Consider the following 17579-nt stretch of genomic DNA (forward strand, 5'->3'; position numbering starts at 1 on the left):
AGTCTGCAGTCCAACAAATATTTATGAAAGTTTTCTATATTCAAGGCTTTGTGCTGGAGAACAAGATCCTGTTCTTACCTTTGAGGAGCTATATCTAGTGGGGGAAATAAATAAATAATGTCACTTGAATATGATAAATGTTAAGATGAAAATGTGGTTAGGGTACAACAGAAGGAGAGAGGAAAGGCATGGACATAGGTGAGAAGGGAGATGCTCAGAAAAGGTTTCAACTATTAGTTAGTTGACTTTGGACTTTCTGAGCTATATTCCTCAGCTGCAAAACTAAGATCATAATAAGCAAAACCTACTTTGTGGGGATAATGTGAGAATTAAATAAGATAACATGTGTAAAGGGCCTAGCATATTACTTGGTACACAGTAAAATTCTAGTATTTCCCTTTCCCAGGGAAAAAAGCTTATTGGGCTTGGATTCTGGTACTGCTTAAAACTGTGATGCCTTAAAACTATCACATTCTGGGCCTCCCCGGTGCAGCAGATTGAGCTCAGCGCGGTGAACCTGTCCACAGCCTCAGCAGCGCCGTTTCGATTCCCAGCCGGCCAGGGAGATTCCCACATGGCGTGGTAGACCTCTCCTGTTGCGCCCGCTGCTCCCCTCAGCAGTGCTTTCGTTCCATCTGCCTGTTCTGCTCCTACTCTGTCTCTGGTGATTCCTCTTACCCTCCCGCCCCTCTGGCCTGTACCCCAGCTATTATATGAACAAAAATTAAATCTTAAAACCAACTATCACATTCTTGTATCTTCTCTGTTACTGTACCAGATATCACATACCCCATCTAGCCAATAGGTAGTGGTTTTTGACCATATTTTCAAGCAAACCTGCTTCTTATTTTCAAGGTTGGATGTGTGGCTGAGCCAGATATAGTATCAATCTCAAGTTAGCAGTAAACCTGGCTGCAGAGTGTCTTGTTAAATACTCTTTGAGATGGAGCTGCATCTATTTCTAGGCCCCTCAAAGTCAGACAGAAATGTTTTGAAAGGCCATTTTAGCCTCAATTTCAGGTAGCAACTAAAGATGATGAAAATTCATTTCTATTGATTCAATTTAATTTTTAAAACCAAGAAACAAAAACTATACTATATAGTGTAATACATAGTATTATATTAGTATAGTGTAATGATGGTTCTCAAGGGCATTATAGTTAGGAATGACCCGGACAATGATTATTGTAAAGCATGGTAAGTGCTATATAGTCTTTTTTTTTTTTTAAAAGACTTATTTATTCATTTACACAAGAACTGGGGTACAGGCAGATGCGTGGGAAGGTGAGAGGATTCACCAGAGACAGAGCGGGGAACAGAACAAGCAGACTGACAAAGTACACTGCTGAGAAGAGCAGCAGGAGCGACAGGAGAGGTCTGCAGCGCCATGTGGGACCCTTGCTGGCCGGCAGGGATCGAACTGGTGCTGCAGAGGCTGCAAACAGCTTCACAGCACTGTGCTCAACCGCCTGTGCCACCAGGGGAGGTCCAGTGCTATATAGTTTTAATAGAAAGTCCTATGAGAATATATCTGATGGAACAATTAACTCTGCACATACGGTCAGGAAAAGTTATATAAAGGAAAGACATTTGAGTTTGGCCTTAAGGAATAAACATGAGTTACTACCCATATATTTATCACTACTTCTGAAACCTCATTAAAATGAAAATAAATTAATAAAATAGGTATAAATTCACATTGAAACAGGACGGGAGAAAGGAAAGAGAACAGACACAGAATTTTAGGATCTGGAAAGTGAGTCTATGAGTGATAGCTGATTTAGCAAAACAAAGTTGAAACCTCCATCAGCAGTTAAGAAATCCCAGAATTAGAATGATTCATGCTGTAGAAGCCCACTGAAAGTGGGGCTGAAAAATAGGAAAATTGCTTAGAAGTTTTTCAAAGGTCTCATGCTCCCAGATTTCTCCTCTATTTAAAGTAGTTGCATGCCTTTGCCTTCCGGGAAGAACACCAGAACTTTACTCACTAGAGAGACTGATTTGGAGAGGCTCTGAACAAATGGATACCTTCCCATCCAACTCTCTTTCTCTGCTTGGTCCTGAGAAGATTGTGACAGGTTTATTACCCAGCAATAAGAGACTGGAAGATTCATCTTTGGGGAACTAATCTGTCCAAGGGGAGGAAATACTATAGATACTGATAGGGTTCTCCAATGAAAAAGTCCAATCAGATCATCCTAAATTGAGCTGGTTAGGTGAGAAAATTACACACATACACACACACACACACACACACAAACACTCATGCACACCCCTTCCTTTTACTCTGAGGTGTCACTTATATGTGGACTATAGAGAAACAAACAAAGGGTCAAATAAAGCCAAATCAATAACAAGCCCTAGAAATTTCACCATAGAATTGATGCTACTAGAGGAGGGGTAGGGAGCAGAGCAAAGTAGGGAAGGAGCACAATGGACTATGGTGGAGGATTATGGGTACCTTAATGGCGGGTGTGATGTGGTAATGTACACCTGAAGAGGTCGATCCTATACCTCTAAATCATATACAATGTTGTAAACCAATGTTACCTCAATTTAAAAAAAAAGGGAAAAAATTCACTAATTAATGGACAAATAACAACAAAAAATTGGACAGCTAAGGAACAAAATGAGGACACAGTGAAAGATGGCCTTCTGTGAACTGGGAGTGAACCCTGACTTGAGACCAAAGTTTCTATTCACTTAATCTTGGGCTTTCCAGCCTCCATCATTATGAGAAATATATCTCTGTTGTTTATAAGTCACCCTGTCTCTGGTATTTTGATATGGCATCCCTAACAGACTAAGACAGAAATTTGAACCAAGAAGTAAGGTACTAATACAACAAATACCTAAAAATGTGGCAGCAGCTTTGGAACTTGGTTCAAGGGTAGAGGCTGGAAGAGTTTTGAGCTGTATCCTAGAAAAAGCCTATGCTGCAATGAATGGATTTTTAAAAATGATTTTGGTGAGGTATCAAAAGAAAAGAGGAAAGCTGTAGAGAAGGTCTCAGTCTTTAGAGAATACTAAGTGATCTTGCACAGAATAGTGGTAGAAGTATGGACAATAAAGGCCATCCTGAAGAGGTCTCAGAAGGAAATGAGGATTATGTTACTGGAAATTGGTAAAGAAACTGGCTGAATTGCGATCATGTCCCAGTGTTTTGTGGAAGGTAGGACCTGTGAGTGCTGAAATTGGCTACGGAAATAACCATGCAAAAGTGTTGGAAAAGAAGCTTATAGTAAAATGCAATAAGAGAAACATTATTTAAAGGTAGAATTGTTAATCAAAAAAAGGAAGCAGAACATAAATATTTGGAACATTCTTAGTCTACTGATCTTGATAATAATGAGAGAGCATGTTTGGGAAGAGTCTAAGGGTGCAATCCTAAGAGAAGGTATATCCTCATCCTTCATTGTAGAAAGACAAAAGACTATATCTGGAATTTAAAAAATCAAGAAAAAAGGTTATTTAGAAATGTGAAAAAAGCAGCTGAAGGAATTAAAAATTGCTATTTTTAAGAAGTGGGAATTAGCAATGTGAAGGAATGTGACAAGGGAAAACTGTACTAAAAGTTTGTAGAATTAGCTAACTTTTAACTTGTGTACATGAATTATTTTGTTTCAAGAGAATAAGATAAACTGGAGTTCTTTTGGCAGAGAGATGGAGGGAGGATATATGCTGAAACAGGATAACTAAGGTAGAGATGCCCTCAGGAGTCATTTTTGTACCTTTTGATATTTTGTCTATTAAATAGTTTTTCCTTCTGATAGAAAATTGTAATCTAGGATGTTGGTGTTTAGTCCTACAGGGACTGTGAGTTCCTACCAATTACAGTGACCTTTATGAACACCAGATGGCAGGACATTCTTAATATGCAAGTGCAGGAGGTAAAAAAATTGGAACAGTGTGGCAGTAAGAAAGATGTACAAATATTCAGATCATAAAAGACTTACTTTATCCACTTTTAGGACTTGAGAATCCTAAAGGCCTGTATAAACCTCATGAGAAAAAAAATTTTTCTTCACATTGTAGTTCTTTCCCTATGGTGTCTGTGTTACACTTTCTGCTGGTTCTTTTGAAATTAATGTAGGGAGGGATAGTGTCACATTCACCTATAAAAAGAAAAGAAAACCTCATCATTTAGGATGAGAGGAAAGAAAATGCTAAGAACAGAATTTTGATGAAACATCAACATTTAAGTTGTGAGCAGAGGAGAAGGAGTAATCAAAAGAGAAAGATACCTGACAGGAGAACCAGGAGAAACTGGTGACACAGAAGTCAATTAGCAATGTCTAATATGGCAGAATGTCAACACTAGTAACAAACATTTATTTTACAGTTTAAGAAGTCTTTACATTTATAATGAAATAAAAAGATTTCACATGTAATCTTCACAAGTAAAAGAAGAACCAAAAAGTGGTCATTAAATTTCACAACTAGAGGGATTCGAGTGACCTTATGGGTGGCAAAATCAATAGGATGAAAGGAATGGAAAACAGATAAGGTAAGCTGAGAGAAACTTAAAAGGTAAGTAAACAGGGTACTAACTCTGGTTCTCTAACAGTGCCTATTTCCTAGTATTTAGATATTAAAAAGGGGGTCCCTAGAATGTGAGTAGATGTACTTTCACCTGTAAGTTAAAAAATGAGTTTTCTATCTTATTAACTTAGTCTTTATGAATTTGCTTCAAAAACACTCAGAGACTGTCACGTCTCTAAGAGAGCCAAAGCAAGAAATCCTAGTCACTTACATATACAGTAATAGCACTCATGGGACTCTATTACCAGTATCCCAAAGCATGTTTTCCAACAACTTAAAGTAGGTACTATAGAGGTAAAAATTTACATAATTAGTACATATTATATAATAATAATGAAAACAAGTACTATTATGTCATTGCTTTTTATATGCTAGGCATTATAGTAAGCACTTTCGATACATTATCCCATTGAGATAATGACAAATAATGAGGGTCAGCGGGTCGTGGATTGGGTGTAAAAGGTAGAAAACAGAGGGACCAAAGGATAGCTCTTAAGATTTTCTTCTTGAGCAACTAGATACATCATGCTGTTATGTACTGAGGGGGGAACAAGAGGACATCAGGTTTTGGTGGGAAAATTAAGTGTTTTTTAATGATCACATTAACTTTGAGATGTTCAAAGAAGTGGTTGGAAACAAGACACTTTCCACCAGCTCTCAGGAGAAAGGTCGGGCTAAAGTCATAAATTTGACATAAATGCAGATACCTTACCTGCATCTGGATGGTATTTAAGCCATAGAACTTAATATGATCTCTTAGGTAGAGAGTGGAGACTGGGAAGTAGGTGCTGTGTAGTACTCAATATTTAAAAGGGTTGAGGAAAAGCAGAGAGGCAAAGCAGACAGAGAAAACAGCCAGGAACATAGGAGGAAACTAAGGGGGTATGGGCATATGAAAGCCAAGAGAAGAACAGGCTTCAAGAAATTTCAATTTTATTGAAAATCGCTAAGAGGTCAAGTAAGATAACAGCCGAGAGTGATCTAGCAACATGGAAGTCACTGGTGACTTTGACATAAGACACTTCAGGAAAAGCAAGTGAGTAAAGGAAAGAGTAACTGCAAACAAGATTTTCAACAAGTGTTGCTTTGAAAGGAAGAAAAGAAACGGGTTAATAATTAGAGAGGGATGGAGAAATTAAAGGCATCTTTTTTTGAGGTTGAAGATATTGGAGCATACTTGCATTATGATTGGATTGATCCAATGTGGAGGGAGAAATTAATGTAGCCAGACAAAGGAGATAATCTCAGGAGCAAAAGTCTTGAGAAAAAGAGATGGCATAGTACCCAGAGAAAATAAATATGTAAGGATTGGCCTTTTGTGGGAGCAGATACTTTTTAGATTTTGACAGAAAAAGTTGTTATGAAAATCTATCTGAGCACAATCTTAAACACTGAGACTGGCACATAACACTCAATAATGTAGTTATTCATTATCAGTGAGAGCTCAAAAGCCGGTGATATAAAAAAACCTCAGCACCTAAACCCAAGCTTCACACCTACTGGCCCTGAAGTAACTAAGTACAGTTCCAAGCCTCTTTCCCCAAGGCTTTCAGTCTTCGAGACTATAAAAATAAAACATTTGCCTCAGGGGTTTCGGTCTAGAAGAACTCACTAATATCCTAAGCTTTAGCTTTTTCTTATGCTGTTTTGTATGAGTGGGATGTTTACTGTTGCTTTCTGGGGTGGCTGAAGTATGGAGAAGCTTTATTTGAACTTTTAAAATATGTCACTTGAAGTGACCGGGTGATTTTTTTAGTAGAAATGGTCACTGGGCAGTTGCAAATATAAGATGAAACTCAGATAAGTAGAAAGAAGATGAGACTGAGGTCACCAGGGCTATTAAATACCATGATATTAAAAAACTGCTCTCAACGGAGTATGGAGGAAGAAAAATAGGCCAAGGTCCATGTTTAGGAAACTGCCCAATGTCTAAGAGGTCTGTCTAGGAGTGATAAAGAGCAGACCCGGGAAAGTGGGAAAACTGAGGTTAAGTACTAATGTTCTCTGACTTACAATGGGGTTATATCCTGACAAATTCATTTTAAGTTGAAGATATCATAAGTCAAAAATGCATTTAATATAACTAATTTATGAACATCACAGGCTAGCTTACCTTAAAAGTTCAGAAGACTTAGTTAGGCAAAATCATCTAGTAGGAAGCCTATTTTATAATAAAGTATTGAATATCTCATGTAACTTATTGAATACTATACTGAAAGTGAAAAACAGAATGCTCTAATTCAAAATTTGAAGTACAGTTTCTTCAGATTTCATATTACTTTCACACCAAAGTAAAGCTGAAAAGTTGTAACTCAAACCATTGTAAGTTGAGAACTCTGTGTTTGGAGAGACAAGCTAATGCTATGCAACAGAAGCCAAGGGAATACGTTTTCTCTCAGCAAAGGTTTTTTTGTTTTTGTTTTTTTTTTTTTAATAGAGGCATGTTTTATTTATTTATTTATTTATTTATTTATTTATTTATTTATTCATTTGTTTGTTTTGTTTATACATGCACTGGGTACAGTCAGAAGCGCGGGAGGGTGAGAGAATTCACCAGAGCCAGAGCGGGGAGCAGAGCAGGCAGAAGGACCGAAGTACACTGCTGAGGGGAGCAGTGGGCGGCAGGAGAGGTCTGCGCGCCATGTGGGACCCTCCTCCGGTGGCTGGGGAGCAGCCGGGGATCGAACCGGCGCTGCAGAGGCTGCTGGCAGCTTCGCAACCCAGCGCTCAACCGCTGTGCCACCGGGGAGGCCCTCTCAGCAAAGGTTTTTATGTGGTAACATCTGAACAGAGTGCTGGTGTCAGTTGTAAAGTACAATACTAAGGAAACAATATAAGTGAGTTCAGAATTATTCAGTGTGGACTCTATAGAACCTAAATCTTTTACCACTGAGCTAAAGTTCACTTAGCACCATCCATGTAATCACTGATGGCAAGTGTTCACTAACACTGTTGCCAGGGGTTGAGCTGGTGGGACAGACATAGTACTTCTCTGAGATATGGGGACTTACCTAGCTCATCCCAGAGCTGCCTGCACTTATCTGTCATGCTTGTTCCTTGCTGCCTCCAGAGTGTGAGTCGTGGGTCGGCCATAAACTGCTCAGTTATTAGTGTCAGCATCCTGGCTCCATTGGAATCTCTCATTCGCAGCATCTCTCGAACCTGACACATAAGAGGGGGCAGGGGTTTGATGACTGCACATGATAAGAAAGTAGGAGAAGGAAGGGGAAGAAGGGGAGGAGAAAATGAAGTATCTAAACACAACATATCCAAAGAGCCAAATAGGAGGCCTCTTATTCTGTAAGTAATTTCTCTGCATGTATCAAGAAAGCCTGATGTACACAATGAGATACCACTTCACACCCACTAGGATGGCTAGAAAGAAAGTCACATAACAACAAGTATTGGCAAGGATATAGGGAAGTCGGAAGCTTATACTGTTGGTGGGAATTTAAATGATATAGTCACTTTGGAAATCAGGATAGCAGTTCCCCAACAGTTAAACATAGAGTTACCATATGACCCATCAATTCTTTTCCTAGAGAAAAAGGAAACAGATTCACACAGAAACTTGTAAAAGAATGCTTGTAGCAGGGCCTCCCTCGTGGCGCAGGGGTAAAAGACAGCGCTATTAAGCTATCAGCAGCCACTGCTGCATGAGTTTGACCCTCAGCCAGCCAGGGAACTAACCCACATGGTAAAGCAGACCTCTCCTGTCTCGCCCACTGCTCCCCTCACCAGTGTATTCCAGAACATCTGCCTGTTCTGCTCCCCACTCTCTCTGGTAAATCCTCTCACCCCTGGCAGCTCTGGCCTACACCCCAGTTCTTTGGGGTTTTTTTTTTTTTTGAAAGATTATTTATACAAGAACTGGGGTATAAGCCAGATGTGCGGGAGGGTAGGAGGATTCACCAGAGACAGAGTGGGGAACAGAACAGGCAGACTAACTACACACTGCTGAGGGGAGCAGCGGGTGAGACAAGAGAGGTCTGCTGCACCATGTGGGTTTCTCCTCATTTGGCCAGGATCAAACCTGCGCTGCAGAGGCTGCAGACAGCTTCACAGTGTGGGCACTCAACCACCTGCACCACCAGGGAGGCCCCACCCCAGTTCTTATATGCATAAATAAATAAATCTTAAAAAAAAAAAGAATGCTTGTAGCAGCATTATTTATAACAGTCAAAAGGTGGACACAATCCAATGTCAATCAATAGACAAATGGATAAAGTGTGGGGTATTCCATATAATAGAGTATTATTCAGTCACAAAAAGGAATGAAATACTGCACATGCTACAACACAGACGACTCTTGAAAATATTATGCTAAGTGAAAGAACTAGTCACAAAAGACTACATTAACGATACAGGCTAACTTTTTAAAGTGATGAAAATGTTCTAAAGTTGACTATGGTGATGGTAGCACATACCTGTGAATATCCTAAAAACTAGTGAATTGTACAATTTAAATGGGTGAATTTATGGTGATTAATCTCTAAAGGTGCTAACAAAAAAAAAATCAATAAAAGAAAGCATAATGTAAAAATCCCCAGTTCCAAAATACCAAGTTTCTTCAAAGAGTCATCAGGTAGCCTTGGGTCTAAAGTACAGAGCACTTCATTACTATAACCCCTCAGCAAAGCTCTAACTTATTTATGGAGAGTGGAACAGAACTCATTTATGGAGAGTGGAACAGAACTCATTTATGGAGAGTGGAACAGAAGGAAGAACTACCTGGATGCAGCCTGCTCAGGTCTGCTCTGATCAGCCCCTCCCATTAGTTTTCAAGCATTCAGTACAGCTAGGTCAAGTGAGCCAGCTGCAATATGTGAAGCCAGAAATGTGGTAAGCCCAAATTAAGAAAGTTAAAAAAAAAAAAAAAGGCCTTTTCACATCTTTCTTACCTTGGCAAACATTGAATTGAGTTGCTTTCCAGAGCCATAGTAACCACCCTGAGATAGAAAAAGCTTCACTTGTTCTTTCACCTGTTCTTCATCCAAATGCCAACAGTTCTCATCATCAATGCTGGCCCCAGCTGTGGGGTCTGGGGCACCTACAGGGAATGGGAAAGGTGAAATGAATCCCCTGAGTTCATATGTTACACATTCAGCAGAAGGGGCACTGTGTGAGTATATTAAAAAAATGAATTGCCTGCCTGAACCTTAGCTTTATGAGTTATGGTCCTAAATAAATGTAAGAGATCTAATGCTACTTTCAAGTTCACTTAATATCTCCACTGTATTCTATTCCAGGGTCTACAAATACTATCCTAAGGGGAAAAAGCCAAGAAGGAAATATACAAATGTGAAAATGGTGATGAATTTTTCCCCCTAGGAGAGTGACATTTATTTGTTTCTCCCTTTTGCCTTTCTTTGAGGTTCAAGTAAGCTTTAAAGTACAAGAACTATTTTAAAATAAAAAGAAAATTAAAAATTGTTTTTAAAGTTCACTACAAAGTGGTAGCTTCTCAGAGTCAATACCTCTAAATTTCTAGACACTTGCACCCTAATGCAAAGGCAGAGTTGCATGTAGGGTGATATAATTTTATAAATTTATACTCAAAATATCTTTTATTTCAACTTGACACCACTTAAAACACACTTTTAGTTATTTACACTTTCCTCTTCCTTATAGCCTGTGAGTTCCCCGCTCACCTATAGCACAGTCTTGGTACTGTGACAGGCACCCAGGAAATGTCTGTTGAATGAAAACGGAAACAACTTCTCTCACTTTCTCACAGTCCTGTGATAAGTTTTCAGAAACCTGCCTCTACGTGACAAGAAACTCTAAGTCAACTCTCTACAGGTGTGGTCATGCAATAGGCATATGAATTCATGTCAGTTTAATCAGTTAGTCTGCTTTTCTTCTTGTCTCCCTATATGAAAGCCCTGCTTAAATGAAACCCAGGTTTGCAAAGAAAGCTCCTCATCTGCCAAGCTTATTAGGTGCATCTTATTCTCCAGGGAATGGGGGGGTGGTTTCACACATTCACTTATTCCACAAATGCTAGTTAACATATATGATATCCCAATTAATGATACCTACTATACGCCACTTTTCTTCAAATGTATTATTCTAAACACAGTTCTGATCATATCACTTCCCTGCTCAGAGGTCTTCAGTGATACACTATTCTTTTTTAAATTTAATTTTATATTTATTTTCTTGCATTGTTGTTAACTTTGGGCAGTATTTGATTTCTCCCCTCGGCTATAATCCCTGTAGTTCTCCAACCACCATAGCACCCATGATCCATCACTACAGTTCCTTGTGATGCACTATTCCTAATAAAGTCCAAATGCCTTAATTTGGCATTCAAATTTGTTCTAGCTCTATCTTTTACTTCTAGTCATGTCTTCCCTAAATTTGTTTTATGCTGCAATTGGAAACTTAGTGTTCCCAGAAGCAAACCACATTTTCTTATAACTTTACTTATATATTTCCCTTTCATTTTTCTCCCTCCCCCCTAATCTGTTCTTTGGCCAAGAATCAACACTTCTCATTGTTAACATCACCTCAGTTCTAGAGTCAGGGCCCCAGTGAAGAATGGAAACCATAGAGAGGCTAACACTGCCAAGGTTCATGTACTGCTTAGTTCACTTGGCAGGAGGTGTTCTTTATTATCCCCTCGTTGAATTAGCCATATATCTCATTTCCACCTTTCAAAAGTATGTTCATCTTATGCTCACATGCACATAAAGGCAGTAGCACTCTTCATAACATTTTATTATCTCTTAAAAACCTGACACATTTTGTTTATATTGGAATTATGCATTTCTCATATAGTCTCACCTAAGTTGAAATTTGTTAAAGAGCAAGGATTCATTTTTGTACATTACAGTGCCTGGATTAGTATAGCACTGAGTTAATATTTATAGAATGAACAAATATATGTCTCATTGGCCATTTAGATTTATGTTCCAGGTAGGCAAATAATATACCCTATACTTCTTTTGTATACTGAAAGTGGCAAAGCCAAACAGATATATGCCTTGTCCTTAAATATTTGATAATAACAAACATTTATTGAGTGCTTCATACATACCAGAGTCTAAATACTTTTTATACATATCCTCTCTGGAATGTATGCTCCTTGAGAGGATAAACTGTTTATTTGTTGACATATTTTTAAAGTGTAGATCAGTGCCTGGCACAAAAAATACTGTTGAGTGAATTCCAAAGAACTCTCATAACAATGCTATGAGGTAACAGTATTATCTTAATTTAAAAATGAAAAAACCGGGCCTCCCCGGTGGCGCAGCGGGTAGAGTGCAGCGCTGTGAAACTGTCCGCAGCCTCTGCGCGTGGGTTTGATTCCTGGCCGGCCAGGGAGATTCCCACATGGTGTGGCAGACCTCTCCTGTCGCACCTGCTGCTCCCCTCAGCAGTATATTTCGGTCATCTGCCTGTTCTGCTCCCCGCTCTGTCTCTGGTGAGTCCTCTCACCCTCCGCACGTCTGGCCTGTACCCCAGCTCTTGTATAAAAATGAATAAATCTTAAAAAACAAAAATAAAATGAAAAAACCTAAAGTATAGTGTAACATAATAGATATGAGCCAGAATCTATGCTGGTCTCTCTCCAAAGTCTGTGTTTTTTTACTATGTTAACAACTAACCATTACACTAAGGTTATATTTACTATGTAGCCTCATGTTGTTGTGATCCACCAGTTGGTTTCAGGCCCATACATGAAGTAAGCTGGATGGTATGGCTGAAAAGAGCCACCACCTTTCTTGGTCTATATTACTACTGAGAATATAGGTTTAGTCAGAATAATGCATTTTCTCCACAGTGTGGATAATAGAGTTCTTACCAGTGTGGGGATTCTCAAATGTTAATATACAGAATAATCACTTTGGGTTTGTATTAAAAATGCAGACTATAGAATCTCACCTCTAATGATCTTAGTTTTCAAAAAAGTTCTACAGAAACAACTGAGATAAACTAGGAATAAATCAAGGACTAGGCCTCTGAGTACCTTGTTGCTAAGGATGGGGATAAGTAAAGAACAGCTATGATGTTCCAAGAGCAAAGGGCAGAGGTGGTTCATTCAGGACAAAGTAAGGAGCAGACCCATTCTCCCCTGGGGAGTCAGCCTTAACTGACTGGTTGATAGTGTGCAGTGATAACCCTCTAAGTGTTTGAAGTGCTGTGGAGAAAACTGGAGAATCTTTAGGACTCAGGTAGTGGTACTGGCTCCAACAGTGGAAGAAAATTAGGCACAGGTGATAAATGCCAAGTGTGCAGACTATAGAAAAACTGCTGGGGTCAGGTTAGCATAAGGCAAAGCCTTGAGCATTACTAATAGTAAAATTTCATGTAAAACTAGAAGATAATTTGTTTGTTTACTATGAAAGAAAGGAAGGTACATTATGTAAATGTTTGTTGGTCTACAGTGAACCCAGGGGATGAGAAACTGAGCTACCAAAATGGATAGCTGCAGCAAAAAGGGAATATAGTCAATATTTGGGACACTCAGGTAACAAATCACAAGGAATAAGTATGACTATGAAGGAATCAAGTTCATCTGAGTGAGCATGAATTGGTAAGAGGCCCCCCAAAGATGGTTTTCTAAGACATTTTCATTTATTCAACCAATGTCTATTAAAAGCCTACTAAATGCCAGAACCTGTGCCAAATACTGGAAATACAGTGGTAAACAAAACAGATATATAGCTTCTATCCTTGAAGAACTGATAGACAAGTTGGGGAAAGGGACAATAAGCAAAAAAATCACACTTGTATGTAACTGTGTGAAAAGACAAATCAAATAAGTTTTTTTCTGAGAAAGTAACATTAAGGTGGACACCTGAGGAATGAATAGGAATTAGCCTGGCAGAGAATGGAGGAAATACTGTCTGTATTATTTGTTTAAAAAAAAAAAAAAAAAGCATGCAGTCTTCAACTATTGCAGTAGTTAAGTACATCTATAACAAGGGGGAAAGGATAGGTATATCATGTGAAAACAGGCAAAAGCCTGATCATGCAAAGTTTTGCAGGCCATCTGATTTTGGATTTTATTCTAAGAGCAAGAGGAAGCTGTTGATGGATTTTAAGCAAGAAGTAGTAATATGACAAAATTTGCAGTTATAGAAGTTTCTTTGGGTGACTATGTGCAGAATGGAACAGAAGAGAACAGCAGTGGACATGGAAAGATCAGATAGAGGGCTATGGTAGCAATCTAGGTGGGAGATTATAGTGGTTTAATTTAGGATGATGAGAGTGTCAACAGAGAGAAGTGCAAAATGACAAAATATACCTAGGAGATACTATGAACAGATCTTGCAATGGAATACATGTGGATTATAAGAAAGAAAAGGGGGCCCTCCCTGGTGGTGCAAGGGGTTAAGATGCAACCTATGAAGCAAGCCACAGCCAATGCAGCACGAGTTCGATCCCCGGCCAGGGAGCAACCCACATGGTGCAGCAGACCTCTCCTGACTCACCCACTGCTCCCCTCAGCAGTGTATTTAGGTCAATCTGCCTGTTCTGTTGCCCACTCTCTCTGGTGGATCCTCCCATGCCTCTGGCCTGTACCCCAGTTCTTGTATGCATAAATAAATCCTTAAAAAAAGAAAGAAAGAGGGCCTCCCCGGTGGCGCAGCGGTTGAGCGCTGGGTTTTGAAGCTGCCCGCAGCCTCCGCGGCGCCGGTTCGATCCCCGGCTGCTCCCCGGCCACCAGAGGAGGGTCCCACATGGCGCGCAGACCTCTCCTGCCGCCCGCTGCTCCCCTCAGCAGCGTACTTCGGTCCTTCTGCCTGCTCTGCTCCCCGCTCTGGCTCTGGTGAATTCTCGCACCCTCCCGCGCTTCTGACTGTACCCAGTGCTTGTATAAATAAATAAATAAATAAATAAATAAATAAATAAATAAATAATAAATGAATAAATAAATCTTAAAAAAAAAAAAAGAAAGAAAGAAAGAAAAAGGGGTTAGGGATACCACAAGGTTTCTAGATGATCCAGTAGCTAGATGGTGGTGCTATTTCTTGAGTAAGTTTGGGACAGAAGATAAATTCACATTTATACATATTGATCATTGGCTGTTTCTGTGACATGGAATAGTCTACTGGATTTAGTCTGGAGCTCAAAAGATCTGTGCTAAGGAAATAAATCTCTAAGTCATAGTACATAGAAGATATTTAAAGGACGTAGTTGAGATTGTCTATAGAGATCAGACAGAGAAAAAGAGGAGGATAAAGCTTAAGATTAATCTATAGGAAATGCCAAAATTAAAGGTCAGATAATAGAGGAGGATACAGCATTTATGAATGAATGCACAAGAGCACAGATAATTTTAACTAGATAAACTTGGCTTGGAATTCACAGCCAGCCTCTCCAGTTGCCCCTTACTAACTCCCAGGCAAAATCTTAAAAAAAAAATCCTTTGGTTAAAATGTCCCTATATATATTCACTTGTTAGAACATTTTAGTCTTTTCATTACAAGGGGCAAGTATGAAACTAATTACTCTCAGTAGTGGTAAAGTGTACCCAGTCAATATAAGTGACACTTGGAATGTGAAATATTCCACAGCAAAATAAAAGATGTGGTAAGAAGTAAAGATAAAGTACAATGAATGTATTTTATAAATATAGGCATGCTAAGAGATATTTCAGGTTTGGTTATAGACCACCACAAGAAAGCAAATATTGCAATAAAGTGAAGGACATAATTTTTGTTTGTTTGTTTTCCAGTGCATATAAAAACTATGTTTACACAATTAAATGTGCAATAACACTGTGTCTTAAAAATATGCATACCTTAACCAAAAAATACTTTATTGTTAAAAAATGCTAACCATCATTCCAATCTTCAGTGAGTCATAATCTTTATGCTGGTGGAAGGTCTTGTAAAAATCTATCTGTGAAGTGCAATAAAACAGAGCACAATAAGATAAGTATGCCTGTAATTATAAAACAAACCATCTTGTGGGTTGAGGCTCAAAGTTAGCACTGAGGCTGTAACAATGAGACCTATATTAAGGGGACTATTAAGTCTGTGGAACCAATTTTTCTTTCATTCTGAAATCCCATTTATATATATTTTTATGTGTGCTATAAAAATAACACTTGCGTATGGTAGAAAATGCACTAAAACATAAAATAAAAATCCACCTATAATGTCACCAGTCATAGATTACCATTAATTAATATTATGAGGTATTTCCTTTCCAGGAGTAGGTTTTGAAGAGTAGGAAGATGTTCTAAGTGTTTAACAATTCAGCAGAAACAAATATGACTTCAAACATCATCTCTATACTAGTAATTCCAAAATTCTGACTTTTGGTCTTGTTGCAGATTTATATGGTAAACTATATCAGAAATCTTTATTTAAATGTTCTGGAAGCACCTCAAATTTTAATTGCACTCATCTTCCTCCTAAATTTTATTCCTCCCCTTATGGTGGAAACATTATCACCAAATCCACCAATGCCATCCTAGCTAGACATTCTACAGTTCGGTTTTCTCTCATCTTGATTTTCTTCACTCCCTACCCATCTTACACACCTGGATGTTGAATCCAGTCTATGTCACCTCTAAGATATCTCCATTCCCCACCCCACTCCCATTTCCAGTATCATTATCTATATTAGCAATGATTGTTAGAAATAGATTAGGAAAGGCCTTGTGGAATACTATGGAACCTGGGGTAGAAAGTGTGGGATAAACCTCAGGTAGAATTATAGTTGTTCCTGGGGAGAACTGATAATAACATCTCAAGTCAATGTGGCAATTTCAGCCTAATTTCAGATAAATAATATGATGTTAGGTGTAATGAAGGATAAAGGTTGTTTCAGTACAGTAGTAAAGAGGGAAGAGTTTGCTTTGGTGACAATAATAGTACAAAAAGAGACATGCAATACAGATCCTGAACCAAGGTGGTCAGTTCAAGAAAAGTCAAGCGAGCAAGCTATTCTTTAACATTATCACTCAAACAGAAAGAGCTCAGTTATTATACAAACACCACAATTCTGCATATAAAGCAACAGAAGATTATTTCTTCTACTTAGTGAGAGTTCCTAAAAGCCTGTCTTGCTTGTTTTTATTTCTAAGCAATGGTAAGGTGTTTGCAAGTCCTGCTTCGTGCTACTACTTAACTGGGAAAGGCAGGACCTCTGGCACATGGATTACATTATATAGACCATTCACCTGGTTGCATTGTCTCTTTCACACTAGTAACCAAACTTATCTTCTAAAAATAGATAGTATAAGAAAGCATTAAAAAAAACTTGAGTTCAGAAGTCAATTCAGCCGGGTTACAAATAATTTATTTACTTATAAAATAGAAATGGTTACAGCACCTACCTAACAGGGTAGTTTTGAAAACTAAGTGAATTAACAAATATAAAGTCCCTTGCATGATCAATGCCTATAACATAGTAGACCCTATTAAGCAAAATGAAAAACTGGCCCATATAGCTCCTTTTCTCAAAATCCTTCAATATTTTTCAATGATTAAGACTCTACAACCTGGCTTCATTATAAAATCAAGCACTTATTGCACTTAGCTCTCTTTCCCACTAGATTATAAGCTATTTGAAGGCAGGAACCATGACTGTTTTATGTCCTCAACAATCAGCATTATTGCCTGCACGTGATAGGTATTTAATATATACTTGTTAAATGAATGAGTGAACACAGTATTTTCCCCTCTTTCCCTCCATGCACCTTTCCCTCCATCCACTGTCTCCCCGCCCCATTATATAGCCCACAAACACAAAGCTAACAGCTACTCTTTAGAATTAACTCTGATGCTATGTGGAATCCCAAAACGTTAAGAGAATTTTCTAATCACCTCATTTCACTAAACGACACAAATTATTTTATGCTTTATCTCACTAGTGAATATTCAAGCTCCTGGGGATAGGGATTAAATGGACAAATAAAATCCATAAACTAGATTAATATATAACTCTAACATTCTTTATCCTTTTTTAGCAGAACCTTATGAGGTAGACAATCGTATTACTTTAGGAAACTAAGAGTCACACACAGAGTTGTTAGGATAGAATGAACTGACTAAGGTTAAATGATTACAACT

General features: G+C 38.5%; 1 protein-coding gene across 1 annotated transcript in view; it reads right to left on the minus strand.

The window, feature by feature from the left end:
• ZSWIM5 (zinc finger SWIM-type containing 5) overlaps positions 1 to 17579 on the minus strand; it is a 130719-nt gene that overhangs the window by 32624 nt on the left and 80516 nt on the right. Inside the window, exons 3-4 of the mRNA XM_037498539.2 lie at positions 9444 to 9592; positions 7554 to 7704 (exon numbers count right to left, since the gene is read on the minus strand). Of these exons, the coding sequence (XP_037354436.1) occupies positions 7554 to 7704; positions 9444 to 9592 (300 nt within the window). The remainder of the gene's footprint in view (positions 1 to 7553; positions 7705 to 9443; positions 9593 to 17579) is intronic.

This window comes from Talpa occidentalis, unplaced genomic scaffold (genome assembly GCF_014898055.3).
Source record: "Talpa occidentalis isolate TD23 unplaced genomic scaffold, MPIMG_talOcc4v2.1 talOcc4.9, whole genome shotgun sequence".
Lineage (NCBI taxonomy): Eukaryota > Metazoa > Chordata > Mammalia > Eulipotyphla > Talpidae > Talpa > Talpa occidentalis.